The sequence below is a fragment of the Camelina sativa genome, chromosome 15, assembly GCF_000633955.1.
Source record: "Camelina sativa cultivar DH55 chromosome 15, Cs, whole genome shotgun sequence".
In the NCBI taxonomy this organism is placed as follows: Eukaryota; Viridiplantae; Streptophyta; class Magnoliopsida; order Brassicales; family Brassicaceae; genus Camelina; species Camelina sativa.
In genome coordinates this window covers 4009797-4024574 of record NC_025699.1, presented here as the reverse complement: position 1 = coordinate 4024574, position 14778 = coordinate 4009797, and the positions used below count along the sequence as shown (strand labels likewise).

The 14778-nt window shown below is 32.5% G+C and overlaps 5 protein-coding genes across 5 annotated transcripts in view; 2 read left to right on the top strand and 3 right to left on the bottom strand.

Moving 5' to 3' along the window:
- LOC104745177 (syncoilin-like) overlaps window positions 1–201 on the bottom strand; it is a gene marked incomplete in the record, with an annotated part of 2670 nt that extends 2469 nt beyond the window's left edge. Inside the window, 1 exon segment of the mRNA XM_010466356.2 lies at window positions 1–201. Within this exon segment, the coding sequence (XP_010464658.1) occupies window positions 1–44 (44 nt within the window).
- LOC104745176 lies at window positions 6082–7913 on the bottom strand. Its single transcript, XM_010466355.2, has 4 exons — window positions 7383–7913; window positions 6955–7022; window positions 6539–6718; window positions 6082–6454 (listed from the first exon to the last, which is right to left on the bottom strand). The coding sequence occupies exons 1-4, from the start codon at window positions 7891–7893 to the stop codon at window positions 6284–6286; spliced, it is 930 nt and encodes a 309-aa protein (XP_010464657.1). The 5' UTR covers window positions 7894–7913; the 3' UTR covers window positions 6082–6283.
- Window positions 9105–10752, bottom strand: LOC104745175. The gene is made up of 4 exons (XM_010466354.2): window positions 10164–10752; window positions 9892–9959; window positions 9521–9700; window positions 9105–9411 (listed from the first exon to the last, which is right to left on the bottom strand). Exons 1-4 carry the CDS (start codon window positions 10675–10677, stop codon window positions 9241–9243), a joined length of 933 nt encoding a protein of 310 aa, XP_010464656.1. The 5' UTR covers window positions 10678–10752; the 3' UTR covers window positions 9105–9240.
- Window positions 12078–12687, top strand: LOC109129224. Its single transcript, XM_019236969.1, has one exon. It carries the CDS (start codon window positions 12129–12131, stop codon window positions 12405–12407), a length of 279 nt encoding a protein of 92 aa, XP_019092514.1. The 5' UTR covers window positions 12078–12128; the 3' UTR covers window positions 12408–12687.
- LOC104748097 (monodehydroascorbate reductase 3-like) overlaps window positions 13561–14778 on the top strand; it is a 9095-nt gene continuing 7877 nt past the window's right edge. The window contains exons 1-5 of the mRNA XM_010469787.1: window positions 13561–13614; window positions 14059–14130; window positions 14338–14389; window positions 14470–14550; window positions 14645–14755. Coding sequence (XP_010468089.1) covers window positions 13561–13614; window positions 14059–14130; window positions 14338–14389; window positions 14470–14550; window positions 14645–14755 — 370 coding nt within the window. The remainder of the gene's footprint in view (window positions 13615–14058; window positions 14131–14337; window positions 14390–14469; window positions 14551–14644; window positions 14756–14778) is intronic.

Below are 14778 nucleotides of genomic sequence, written 5' to 3'. Positions count from 1 at the left end.
GTCGTCGTCCCCTGTGACGTCTCTATTGCCTGCATCTCCTTCATCTCTCTCTCTCTCTTTATCTCTCTCTCTCGGTATCTCTCTCTCTGAGTCTCTCTCTGTCTGGTTCTAGATTCTTCTGTGGTAGAGATTATTTAGCTTACTGAGCTTTTTTTTTTCTTTTTAGGAGCCCAGAAAAATAGTGCTCTCTCATATCATATGAACATATATATATATATATATAAAAGATAATTATTATTATTCTTTATTTATTATTTTATGTGTATAACGGGAACTTTTAATAAATTAACATATAATATTGAAACGTATATTAAAATAAGAAAATTACATAACAGGCAAAAAATAAAAAAGTTATTAGGTGAAATTACCTAACTGCCACCAACAACCCGATAAAAAGGAAGGAAAAAGAAAAAAAAAAAAGGAAGGAGAATCTGATTTTTGTAACCGTTGGATCTCTTTTTTTTTTTTGTAAATAAATCCCGATGAAGGAATCAAAACCCGGAGAGACAGCTAGCTCGCTGTCCTGTCTAAACCGTATATTACCGAATGAACCAAACTAAACCACTTTCTTTTATTCCGGTTCTTTCATTGGTCCATCTTACCTAAAGTATCGTGATTTGATGCTATTGAGTTATTTTCATTTATCTTCATTCTCCTTAGGGATAAGACCAAATCTACTATGAATTAAGGAATGATATTTTTCTTTGTTTTGGTGATTAATGTTAAGTACTAAGAATGATCTTCTAATAACAACCGAGTACATATGAGAATGAAATATAATGATCCCAAAAGATATCTTATGATCCAACCACAACAGAAAAGATTGAGAGAAATCAAATAGTACGTATTAGGTTTTTCGACGTGTATCTTAAGGGGCAGACGATACAAAATGGTTTAATACATTTGTACTTAATTAACGTTGTGCTAATTGTTATTCTCTTTCGATATAGTATAAAAGAAAAGTTTGTTAATAGGAAAAAGAGAGGAGAAACGTAAAAACGAAGGCAAAGAGCAGTAGCCTCCCTCTCTATCTCTCTCTATCTCTCAACGGCTTCAACTACGGGCCTTCGAAGCAAGAATCCTTCTTTTCATTTTTATTTTTTCCTTTTCTCTTAATGGAATTTACTTTTATGTCAATGTATACTATATAAATATATTCCTCTAAGCTATATATATATATATATATAGCCATCATATCAACTCGATATATAAATAGTCACACTATTTTTTAAATGGTGGGGTTTTAAATCTTGTCCTCATTAGGTAATTTGAAATTTCGTTTGTCCCACAAATTAATATAGGATAAAGTTGTATTAGTCAGTATCATTTCAGTTATTAAGAATTTTTCGATGATTTTTTGGTTTTTGCAAGGCTTTGTTATCTAGAGTTAGAAAGATAGCTTACCTACTTGTAATTGACATAAAACCATATAATCTTGTAAAGTCTATATAATATATAGCTTAGTTTGATATATTATGAAATAAGTCTTTTTAAAGTCTTATTATCTAATAATTAATATAGATTTTTAGTTCGAATTAATGTTATACGGTTTTGGTTAATTGAGCTTGATCACCTGATAAAATTTTGTTGAGATAATGTCAGTTTGTGACTTCGTTTCAGAATAAACTTGTTCGAAGCAAAAAAAAAACCAAAATCGTAGATTAGATGTACGGTGAGGATTGAGTCGATGAAGACATATAGACAATGGAGTGATCCCGTAGTCGACGTGTGCCTCTCTGCCTCAAAGGACCCACTAAACCGGTGTTTGTGTTAGCGCGTGCATCAGATTATCATTTGGCACCCATACTTTTTTTCCTTTAGATATTATTCGTTTATGGATCCCAACCTGTTCTTGTTTTGTAAGTAAACTATACATATTAAAAAAATAAAAGTAGAATTTTGTAACATTCTAATTTATCTACAACAGAACAAAGGCAATCAATGTGTTTTATATAATTTTCTTGCAAATTAGAATGATCGCAACAAAGTTTGTTTTTTCTCAATACAATGCTTCGAAGATATTTCCCATATTTACACATGTAATCTTGTTTCGCGTGTTGTGTATTCAAATTAGCGAAACCTAAACATAAATCGAATAGTGTGTTGAAAGCGTTTGAAACTCATCGAATATACGTCTTACATGCTCTTCACTATTAAACCTTTTTATACTACTTGAGCAAATTTTTATTCATTATAAAATCTATATACTCTTAATGGTGATGATTATGAACGTGATTGAGGAAGAGAGGATATCGACTTTATACCTAATTGCCAGCATCAGCACTTAATTAGGATTTAATGGTCTGCTGTCTCTGATCAAACCTTATATTTTCCATTATTTTACATTATATCAACGTTATGTCTTATGCACTTATGTGTGTCTGCCTCCCTGTCCATGCTTGATGGTTTTATAACGAATACAGTATATTACTATAGTTAACTGTAATTATGACGGGATCTTTGTACATTATTACGCAATAATTTTCATTAATGATTTTTACAAGTGTATACTGTATATTTATGCCCTAGCAACGTTATTATAGTTGACTGAAAGGACTTGAGAGTATCAATTTATTACTACCATTAAATGTATGTACTACTTAGAATATACTAATGTTGCAAGGACGAAACAAATGTAAATACATCGACAACACTGGTTTCATAGCTATGGGCCAGAATCTTTGGGATGTCGGTTGGATTAGCGTAACTGCCAAAACACAAAGATACTTCCCTTCTTTCTTCTTCGTCCATATGAGACATGTCAAAATTGCTCGTTTGTTTTTCTTCGTTAATTACGATGATGGTAATTAATCATAGTCTCATAGAGATGAATATTATTGATAATAATACTAAACAAAATGGTGATTTTTCAGTGAATAAAATAACCTATATGTTGGTCAACAAACACAACATCATGGATCAACTATACTGCGCATATATTGATTGGTTGACACAAAAAAAAATAATAATAAACTAACTCCGAGAGAATTGTTGCAGTTGACATATTCTTTTTGTAAGTTTGACTATAAATTCGTTTTTTCTAGGATTCGAATTTCGACTGTTGGAGTAACAGTTTATGAGTATTTCCCGACTATTTATCATATGCGTTGAACTGGTTTATTCGAAGCTCAAATGAACGTAAGTTTTCTATTAATGAACAAATAATAGTCAAAAGACTGCACATAATATTGTCGTAACTCGTGATTAGGGAAATCTTGTGTCAAATTATTTTGTTATATATCTAAATGAGATATATACAATATAGGTACCTATATTATATAGGTACTATATAATATAGGTACAGTCAGATACACATTCCTTCAGCCGAACCACTAGATTCTGTGCCAACAACCATATTTTAACCGAGGTATGTACACAAATTAATCCAGCCAAAAAGTTGTCCAATTCTCACGTTACATAAAGATCCTAGTTAGAAAATGAAGTTCTTAATTTTTGTAGACCTGGATGTTGACCCTTTTGTTTCATGATACATCAGAATATCATCCTATAACTAGTTTATTCAGTGGAGTCTCAAAAATAAGGAATCGGGAAGAAAGCAAACTTATTTGGTTTAACTTGAGAACAAAATCGAGTAAGATCTTGGTTATCTCTTCTTAGGCTTGAGGAAAATTTCGTAAACAAAATTGGATTCACGTGAACCAACCGAAGTAAATAGCTGTCGTTATTATATTCTACAGTATAATGAAAATCAAGTAAGCATGTGTTTGCACATTTCTGACAACTCCTTTTCTTATCTGTCCTTTTTCTCCTTTTTTTTGGGCCCATTCTCTATTTATTTAATAGTGTTTCTCCTTTTCTAATTAATGGATCCAATCAAGTGTAAGAAGGAAATATTATTTTGATTTACAATAATTTAAGGAAAAAAGATGGCTAGCTACACGAAGTATCCGAGAAAGCATGGTCACACATGCCAAGTATACTATTGTATATTCAACTACACAAATTATATGTATTACATGACCACATGCATGAACTATATGACGTTATGCGGTCATCACCATAGACATATAATTCAGTACACCGGTCAACTGACTCCAGCGAAGACCGGTGTTGACTCCAGCGTTGACCAACATGACAAAAAAAAATATTCTAAATTTTTTAAAATTTTGTTTTTAAAATAATAAATTATTATACTCTAATATATTTATGGTATATTTATATATTATACTCTAATATATTTATGGTATAAATTATTATACTCTAATATAACATATATTTTTTAAAATAATAATAAAATCATTTATGGTTTTTCATGATTAAAAGACATATTCTATTCAATATCCAAATATTTTTTATATATCTCTAATATATTCATTCTTTTTTGGTAAAATATATTCATTCTTATAATTAGTTACTTTTTATTTTTCAAGCTAAAGTAAATAGTTAAATAAAAATTATTTATAATTAGTTTCAAGATATAAAAAATCAATTATAATTATTTTCAAGATAAAAAATCATTGATAATTATTTTCAAGATATAAAAATCATTTATAATTATTTTCAAGAGATATATATATAAAGCTCTGATAATCAGATTATTGAAATATTACAAAATCAATAAAATCAAATTCAAATACTTTCATTAGAAAATAATATGCAAAAGATTGAGTATATGACTCTTTACTCTAAATTTTGCATGGTAAATGTTATACAAAATTTTAGATACTCTTTACTTTAAAATTTACTCTTCAAAATACTCTTTATTAGTGTAAACAATTGTTTTCTTGTCGTTTACTCTATTCAATATGCAAAAGATTGATTATATGACTCTTTACTTTCATTACTACTTTCATTCTTTTCAAGATATAATATAAAGGCATTTGCAAAAATACTCTTATTCTATACATTTTTCAAAACATACCCTTATATCAAATACATTGTTTTGCTAAAATGGTTTTTTATATCTTTATCTTTTATATATTAAAAGTAAATATTGTGAATTTTTGTTGTTGTTGTTTATATGTTATTTTGAGTTGTAAATTTTAAAGTTAAGAGTATCTAAAATTTTGTATAACATTTACCATGCAAAATTTAGAGTAAAGAGTCATATACTTAATCTTTTTCATATTATTTTCTAATGAAAGTATTTGAATTTAATTTTATTGATTTTGTAATATTTCAATAATCTGATTACCAGAGCTTTATATATATATATATATATATATATATATTTATCTTGAAAATAATTATAAATGATTTTTGTATCTTGAAAATAATTATCAATGATTTTATATCTTGAAAATAATTATAAATGATTTTTTATATCTTGAAAATAATTATAAATGATATTTATTCAACTATTTACTTTAGCTTGAAAAAAAAAATAACTAATTATAAGAATGAATATATTTTACCAAAAAAGAATGAATATATTAGAGATATATAAAAAATTATTTGGATATTGAATAGAATATGTCTTTTAATCATGAAAAACCATAAATGATTTTATTATTTTTAAAAATATATATTTATTATTAGAGTATAATAATTTATACCATAAATATATTAGAGTATAATATATAAATATACCATAAATATATTAGAGTATAATAATTTATTATTTTAAAAACAAAATTTAAAAAAATTTAGAATATTTTTTTTTGTAATGTTGGTCAACGCCGGAGTCAACGTCGGTCTTCGCCGAAATCAGTTGACCGATGTACTGGATTATATGTCTATGGTGCTGACCACATAACATCATATAGTTCATACATGTGGTCATATAATACATATACTTCGTGTAGTTGAATATACAATAGTATACTTAGCATGTGTGACCATGCTTTCTGGGATACTTCGTGTAGCTAGCCATCTTTTTTCCATAATTTAACATGCTTTTTTCTTTTGTTAAAACACAAATTTCTGAATAACCCAATATAATATCGAGCCGTATTATTTACCCACCACTAGATTCTTGTTCAAACTTGGGAACCTGAACATGCTAATTTTCGTTTTCTTCCCATGGCAAAGTGCTCCAACTCAGGAGCCATATAACGAATACAACTTTAGAACCTTTCCCTCAAAAGTTCAGATACAGTGACTACGTTTTAAAGCAGTGACTAAAAAAAGACTCTACGCGCTTGTCTTTAAACAGCTTCATAAATCTGGGCTTACTGAATTTGCAAGGCTTTTAGTGTGGAAAATAATTTTTTAAGAGTTGAGCTTTTGAATGTTCAGAGGCCCATTTGTTTTCTTAGTAAACGTTAACGTTACTACGATTATTTTGAACTGACAATGTATAATATTGGATAGATGAGAAAACTTAACTAGAATAATTATCAGTGTCGCGGATAATCTTCTTGGAAGGGAGAACAATGGCTGCCACGGGTTTATCCGGGTATCCACCGCCTTCATCGATGATCAGTCTCAGACCATCGATGTGAAGCTTCCCATGGTGCCCGCTAACAACAACAGTATGTTTATCATCCAGCTCCTAAAGAATGTTTCAGAGTTTTAAAAGAGATTTCAAAACTGAGCAAGATGTTTACAAAACAATTTGGCTCATTCAGTGGCTTACCTGTGGGATGTCCCAAACGTTTTTCCGACCACTTAAATGTTGTATTTTCGAAATGCTTGTGTCTTTAGCTCTCAAGAGCTTTAGTTGTTCTTCTACATTATCCCCTTTCTCTAAACCAGCATGTACCGCTATCAACTTACAATGCTTAAGCCCTTCCTCTGTTTCTACACAAACATCGTCCTGCAGTAGAATCAACAAAATGGACACATGATTGCTAGTTGCTACTACTATAAACTTCTCCGACGAATTATGCTTATGCCTGCTAAAATGTACATGGCTATAACTTTCTAAAAGTGGTTGCAAGAGATTGACAGGTAAGTCCAACGTTCGAGATTTTTATAGTTTTATAACCATTCAACCATTGTTCCTACAAACATAACAGTATAAAATGGTAAGAGAAAAGAGCCCTTACTAACCTCTTCATGAACCCATACCATATTGCTCAAGAACTTCTTGTGACTCTCAGGCACTGCCTTCATCAGATCTATCAAGAAATAAAGCAAACAAGTTTCAAAACCAATACCAAACAGATCCCAAGTTTCAAAATGCCATTCAGCAGCAGAAATATGAGAATCATGAGAACATGTAAACTCCAAACCGAGAAAGATTCAATTTTTCTAATCATATTGAAATGTAAAGAGATCTAATCATACCCTGACCACCAAATTCACAAATCACAACTATACTTGAAATGAAACCACAAATTATAAATCATAACTAGCAGCTAGACAAAAGATGAAACAGAGAATTCTAATGTGTACAGATTCAATCACAGCTTGATCAATCAAAAACTAATTATAAACTATGAAGAACCAAGAAGGAACACATTGATAGAGAATTATACCAGAAGATCCATGAGGAACACCATAAGATTCAAAAGTCGATCCAGCATCATAAATCGATCCTTTATAAGGCATCCCTTTCACAGAATTGAACAGAGCCTTAATTTTACCAGCCCATCTCCGACCTTGGAGATGCATATCCTCGAACCCTTCACCTGTATACCATCCTTCTCTCTCTTCGCTACCTTCGTACTCCTTCCACGTATCCTTCAAATCAGACCCATCTGAAGGACGTGGCAACAAACCCAAGAATCCAGAGAAGGCGAAGTCATGGTTTCCGGCGAGAAAGACGTGAGTTTGATCGGGATGTTTCTCCGGCAGAGAGATTAAAAAGTCGATGACTTTTCGGGTCTCGGGTCCACGATCGCAGTAGTCGCCGAGGAAGATGACAAGAGCTGTGTTGAAATCTGATGGGTCGATGGCGGATTGAAGATTGAGCCAGAGGTTATTGAGCTTCGATATGTATCCATGGATGTCTCCGACGCAGATCACCGTTGCTGGTTTTTGCGCCATCGGTTTCTTAATGATAATGTTTTAGTGGGCTCTATGGGCCTGTGGCTGGATATATATATACATATAAAATATCCATGTTCGAGTTTTTTCAAACTGAAAATAAATATATTTAATTATTAATTTATTTATTTATAATTTTATATGAATGAATGAAAAAAATATTGACCATTAACTACCATGAAAAATAAATAATAATAAAAAAATCAGAAAATTATTTTAATTTTTTGATGTACAACTCATTATTTTTTAGGAGGTGACAGAGAGTCGTCAGACGGTGGAGGCATAGCGGCTGAAACGGTGGAAGCACAGCGGCGAGAAAGTCAGGGCACTATTACAAAAGAGTATGGGGTTGTTAATAAATGAGATGTTGTATTATGATGTCCAAATACAATATAATCGTAGTATCTATTCAATGCATAACTTAAATTTGCATTTGTTATTTTGTCTAGATTTTCTTCTCATTTTATGGAAGAATCTGCTCTGTGAGACTATGACCTTAGATTTTATATAATTGGCTTAGCTTATCTTTCCGAAGAAGAAAAACCTTTGAAGTTCACAAGTAGCATAAATGGTACCAATAATAAGAAACTCACAAAATACATAGCATGGTGAAAATCGTGTACAAAACACATCAATATCAAATCACATCATTCTAGTCCCACTCCCACACGTCACCATACAAATACAAAATGTGATAATGTCTTTGTCCGACTATCTCTGTAGAGGTAATGACACTTAAACTTGATCACCTTATAAAACTTACTTAAAACTCCAACTTGGTCTCAGTTTTTAATCGGGTATGAGATTTTTAATATAGCATCTATCGTCGCGAAGACATGATGAGGTAAATTTCTAACTCCGTGAACATCTATATCTTGATTAGCTCCACAAACAGAATCATCACTCACATCATGTTTAATGTTAAGAATATTTTGTATGAACGATGAGATAATATATTAAATTTTGCGGGAGATTATAAACGTGTATGGTTCGTCCTTTATGCGCTATTAGTCTCGTTTCTTGAGATGACAATGTCCTTGCGGCGAACTAGCTAATAGTTGGTTTAATAAAAAGAAAAACTTTATAAAATTCTACTACTTTTTTGTATTTAAAAGTGCTTAAATTGATTCAATACTAAATAAATACACTTCAGATATTTTTCAACATAACATTTGTAGTTTTCTGATAAAATTTCTCATAAGTCACAAGAATAATTCAATCGGTGTATCTATCTCTTTCTTAAAGATTATTTGTATGATATGATAATTTTGGATGAGCAAAAGTACAAAATAAGAAAACAACGAAAGAGCAAACGGAATGCTTAGAAAATATAAAGACATGAGATACTTAATTAGAAATATTATCGGTGTCACGGATAATCTTCTTAGAAGGAAGAACAATTGCAGCCAAAGGTTTATTCGTGTATCCACCGCTTTCATCGATGATCAGTCTAAGGCCTTCGATGTGAAGTTTCCCGTGGTGGCCGCTAATAACAATAGTCTGTTTATCATCCAGTTCCTGAATAAGTGTATCGGAGAAAACAAAATTATACGTACAAAGAGATTTCAAAACTTAGGCAAGATCTTAGTTAACACAAGTTTGGTTCTTTCAATGTTTTTGTTTTAACCTGTGGGATGTCCCAAACGGTTTTCCGACCAGTTAGAGGTTGTATCCTGGAGATGCTTGTGTCTTTAGCTCTCAATAGTTTGAGCTGTTCTTCTACGTTTTTTCCTTGCTCTAAACCAGCATGTACGGCGATCAACTTACAATGCTTTAGCCCTTCCTCTGTTTCTATACAAACATCATCCTGCAATAGTATCACCAAATGGACACATATGAATATGATAACTACTATAGTCTACGACACATTTTCCTCCGTAATTAATTAAGCTTATACCCCGCTAAATCAGACATCCTTTGTTTTATAGTCACTCAAGTTCTGTTCCTACAAACTTCACATGATGTAATGGTTAGAAGAAATAGCCCTTAATTAATTACCTCTTCATGGACCCATACCATATTGGTCAAGAACTTCTTGTGACTCTCCGGTACAGCATTAATCAAATCTAAATAGCCAAAGGAAGGATTTATAAGAAAACAAAAAAGTTTTAAAAGCAACGATCCCAAATAGTCTAAAAAAAATGTCACAATTTCACTAATACAAAGATGATATGAAACTCCAAATCAAGAAAGCTTCAACCATTGCCTGCAGGCCAAATAAACTATAACGATATGGAGAAGAAGCAGAACACATCGGTGGAGGACGTTACCGTAAGATCCATGAGGGACGCTATAGGATTCAAAAGTGGACGCAGCATCGTATATCGATCCATTATACACCACCCCATGCTCGGAATAATCGAACTGAACCCTAATATTTCCCGCCCATCTCCTACTTTGGAGATGCATATCCTCGAACCCTTGACCTTTATACCACCCTTCTCTCTCCTCGCTTCTTGCATACTCTTTCCACGTTTCCGCAATATCAGACCCATCTGAAGGACGAGGTAACAAACCCAAGAACCCAGCGAAAGCGAAGTCGTGGTTCCCGGCGAGAAATAAGTGGGTCTGCTCGGGATGTTTCTCCGGAAGAGAGATCAAGAAGTCGATGACTTTTCGAGTCTCCGGTCCACGATCGCAGTAGTCTCCGAGGAAGATGACGAGAGCTGAGCTGAAATCTGACTTGAGAGCCGATTGAAGATTACGCCAGAGGTCATTGAGCATTGAGATGTTTCCATGGATGTCTCCGACGCAGATCACAGTTCGTGGTTTTTGGGCCATCATGAGTCTTGTTTCTTGTGATGCAATTAATTCTGTGCTCCACGACTAAACATTGTCAACAAAAGTCAACTGTTTCTATGGTTCTGATTTTCACATGTTAGTAAGTAGTCATCTTAACCGTCTAAATATCCACGTGTAATAGATCCTACGGTCTACAGTTCTTTGACAGTTCGCTTTCCACGATCAATTAAATTTAATGATTCACTCAATGACTAATTTTTTTTTTCATTAATAAAAAGGACCAAGGAAGATCAATTATTCAAAGGTGTCAATGATCAATTATTCAATTCATTCACGTTACTATTACAGCATCATATCAAACTCGTTGAACATTCGATTTTTCATGTAAACACGTTTTGGACATTGTTGTGTTTGTGGAGTTTTAGCACCCAAAAAGAAAAGAAAAAAAAAACGCGGATGATACATGTGATACATGCATAACTAACATAAAGTTTAACAAGATATATCATGCCATCTCTAAAAAGCTAACTACTATATAATTTTATTCTTAATTATTATAACCTCAATTTTTTTATTACTCAGTCATAGTGGATCAAAAAGCTAATATGTTTTTGGTGCTATAAAGCATATTTTATTTTATTTTTGTGGGTGGCTACTTTGCATTATTGGCTTCAACTAGCGTAGTGCAAACACCAGAAAGAGTCAAAAAACATTATTAACATCGGTTTAGTCGAGACATGTCTGGTTCATAGCATATGCAAGGACATCATATTTTAAAATGTCAAATTTTGTGAGGCTAAGAAAATAATTGTTTTTATTAAGGAAATAATGCATAGAAAGGAGCATAAATTTTAATTTCTAACTGGGGCATCTGAAAATATTGGAACTCCCTGAGTGAGTCATGATCCTAGCTTATAATTCACCTCCTTAATTCATTAACATCTCTTACGTTTTCCGGTTTATGATCATTAAAGATATTTATGTATAACATGGTATAATTGAATGTGACGTATAGGTAATATACGGCCAGAAATATTCGTGATTATGAATTCATAATTACGTACATCATTCTTCTTAATTAACTACGCACGCAATTCCATTCATTGCTAAATGATAAGCTCTTTTTACGGGACTCTTCACCAAACGCTACTTAATTGCTTACAAATTTATTACTCCATGTATACATCATCTCTTGAAGAGATTCTCTTCCCCTTTCTGGTATTGTTCTTAATCACAAATACTAACCTCTTCAATAATTAAAACCCAATTCATTCCCCTTATTCCTTCCTGAATCAAACAAGTGAGGTGGCATATATAAGTGGTATATTTAAAATTGTTCCTTTTACTTCATGTAATTTGTCCTTTCTTTCTCTTCACGTAATCCATCCCACGGTAGCTATATCTCTCTCTCTATATATATAATAATAAACACACAAGAAACACAATCGATCATAAAACAAGAAAGAGAGAGAGAGAGAGAGAGAGAGGGAGAGATGGGAAACGTGAGATGGCTTCTCAACTTTCTCAACCATGCCAACAAGCAAGAAAGTGTTGAGAATCATAACAAAACCGGTGTCGTAAAGGCCTCAAACTGTGGATTTAAGATGCCGTTGCATTACCCAAGATACAAGAAGGAGGACTACGAGGAGATGGAAGAGTGGAGATTGGATTTGCTTCTTTCAGACTACGGACTTCTTGCCTTCCACGACAATACTCTCCATGAGAAACGAGCTTTTGCAATCGGAGCTTTTCTGTGGCCTCATCACCCGTAATTTCCATCTCCTTCAGTCCTTCATTTATCTTCTTTATAGAGGTACGAGAGCCGAAGAGATGAAAGAAACCGTGATATCAATCTACCCAAACTATATGTCACAAGAAGATATAAATGTATCTTTAGTTTCATTTGGTCACTTTATGTTGTCTATATAAGTTTAGCTTTGGATTTTGCATATATGAATATTCAATTAAGGAAAATGTAGTTTTACTGCTTGTCATGGTATCAAAGCCTTCATCCAAATCTTCCCCAAATGAGATTGAGGTTCATTATATTTCCTTACCTTGTGTTGCTATTATTGTACCAAAGAAAGAACATAAAGAAAGGTGAAGATCCATTAGTGTCATTATATAACATGATTCATTGCATCCCCACCCCTAATTTAGGCCACTATGGTTGTCCATGATTGGACTTCTTCAAAAGCATATAAACGGAGAATTTGAGAAAGCAAATTATAATAGCAACATCTATGTAATAATCATCATAGCAAACATTTTAAAGTTGATTTGTAGGATGTGGCTAACTAAACACAGTATCATTGAGATTTGCGCTAAATACTATTAATTTTCATCGAGATTTGAGCTTATAAAAGCCAACGAAATCGAGATTTGAATTAATAACACCGATGAAATTGAGATTTGAGCTAATAACGCCAATGAAATTTTCAATTTTATAAGTGTCTGACACTCTGAAAATACTTGATAAACTAAATAATTATTTTAATTTATCGATTCTACCAACCAAATAGTGTACACGTTTTTATAACCAATATTTTTGATTTTTTGGAGTAAAATAAATTAAACGGAGTTCGTCGTTATAGGAGAGGACAGACAATTCCAACGTGATATATACGTTTTTTCATGTGAGTTCGTCAGCAGGTCATTTTTTCGGATTATAATAGCTAATTTAGTAACGTTAAAAGTATGGATGATATTATTAGTCAAGTCTTCCCAACATGATTATTATATCATCCACTAATACATAATAATGATATCCAATTGATCAATATGCCTTAAACAAATCGAGTCAAATTAGTCCAATACAGACACCTAGACTCGAGAGCCTTATCGTCACTCCACTATATATAAACCTAAAGTCACTTTCCTCTTAACATACCAAAAAGAAACTGAGAAAGAAATTTTGATTCATCAATGGCGGAAGAGAAGAGCTACAAGTACGTGATCATTGGAGGTGGTGTAGCCGCCGTAAGTAAATTGCTTTGCTCCATTTTTAACATCTTTTTTTTCTTTAACAAGACATATTTTATCGAATTTAAATCCGATAGTGACACAACACAACACAAATACAAACTACTAAGTACTAACTAGTATAGATAAATTATATGTGTTAGTCCAACGTTTTTTTTTTTGTTTGCAACTCGAAAGCATTGCAGTTTGTTGATGATTAGACCATTTTTTATCGACGAATCATCGCTTATTTCGCGTTTGTGCTTTGCTTTCGAATTCCTCTCTCTAGATCTCTTTGATTCTGCTCTCACCTTCTTCTTTTTTTAATAACTAAGAAGTTTTGGATCTAGGTTCTCACTTTTACATAAATCCATTTATGCTTAGTAAACAAACAAAATAAACTGCTTATGCTTTGATTTGACTTTTTTTTTTGGCTTTTGTTTTGGCATTTCCGAATCACAGGGTTACGCGGCGAGAGAGTTTACGAAGCAGGGCCTGAACCCTGGTGAACTGGCAATCATTTCCAAGGAACCAGTACGTGTTTCACTCTTATGAGTATAAACGCAAAAGATTAAAAAAAAAAAAAACTCTGGTTGCAAAAAAAACTCTGATTAAAAAAGCGTTTAAAGATTATAAAACCTATTTTTGGAAAGTTGAAATAAATGGTATATGATTGTTTAGTCTGAAAACTGATGTTGAAGCTCATAACCATGTTTTTTTGTTCTGTGTGTTTTTCAATAGGTGTCTCCTTTTGAGCGTCCTGAACTAACCAAAGTGTATATCGACCTCTCAGGTTTAACTCTATAACATCTCTGTCAATAGATAACTTTTATTTGCTACAAGATTTTGGTTTAACTTGGATCACCATTACAGTCAATCCAACCCTTGCGAGTGTCTATTGCTGTGCGGGAACTGGTGAAGAGAAGCAGTACCCTCATTGGTACAAAAAAAAAGGTAATGTTTTAGTTTCTATCTTCTCCAAGAAATCTCGGTGATTTTCCACTCGCAATGTTTTTGGTTATTCTGAGATATCTTTGATTTTTTACAGGGATTGATCTAATTGTGAGCACAGAGATAGTCAAAGCAGATCTTGCTTCCAAGACACTTGTTAGTGATGATGGAACAATTTACAAGTACCAAACTTTGCTCATTGCAACCGGTTCTACTGTGAGCACAATACTT

Bases quoted from the DNA above. Each gene is read 5' to 3' on its own strand.
- LOC104745176 (XM_010466355.2), bottom strand. From the start codon at position 7,893: ATGGCGCAAAAACCAGCAACGGTGATCTGCGTCGGAGACATCCATGGA. The intron at 7,023-7,382 runs GTATAATTCTCT...ATTTCTTGATAG, and splicing joins TGTTCCTCATGGATCTTCTG to ATCTGATGAAGGCAGTGCCT. The intron at 6,719-6,954 runs GTTAGTAAGGGC...ATTCTACTGCAG, and splicing joins TGGTATGGGTTCATGAAGAG to GACGATGTTTGTGTAGAAAC.
- LOC104745175 (XM_010466354.2), bottom strand. From the start codon at position 10,677: ATGATGGCCCAAAAACCACGAACTGTGATCTGCGTCGGAGACATCCAT. The intron at 9,960-10,163 runs GTAACGTCCTCC...TTGGCTATTTAG, and splicing joins CGTCCCTCATGGATCTTACG to ATTTGATTAATGCTGTACCG. The intron at 9,412-9,520 runs GTTAAAACAAAA...ACACTTATTCAG, and splicing joins CCGTTTGGGACATCCCACAG to GAACTGGATGATAAACAGAC.
- LOC109129224 (XM_019236969.1), top strand. From the start codon at position 12,129: ATGGGAAACGTGAGATGGCTTCTCAACTTTCTCAACCATGCCAACAAG.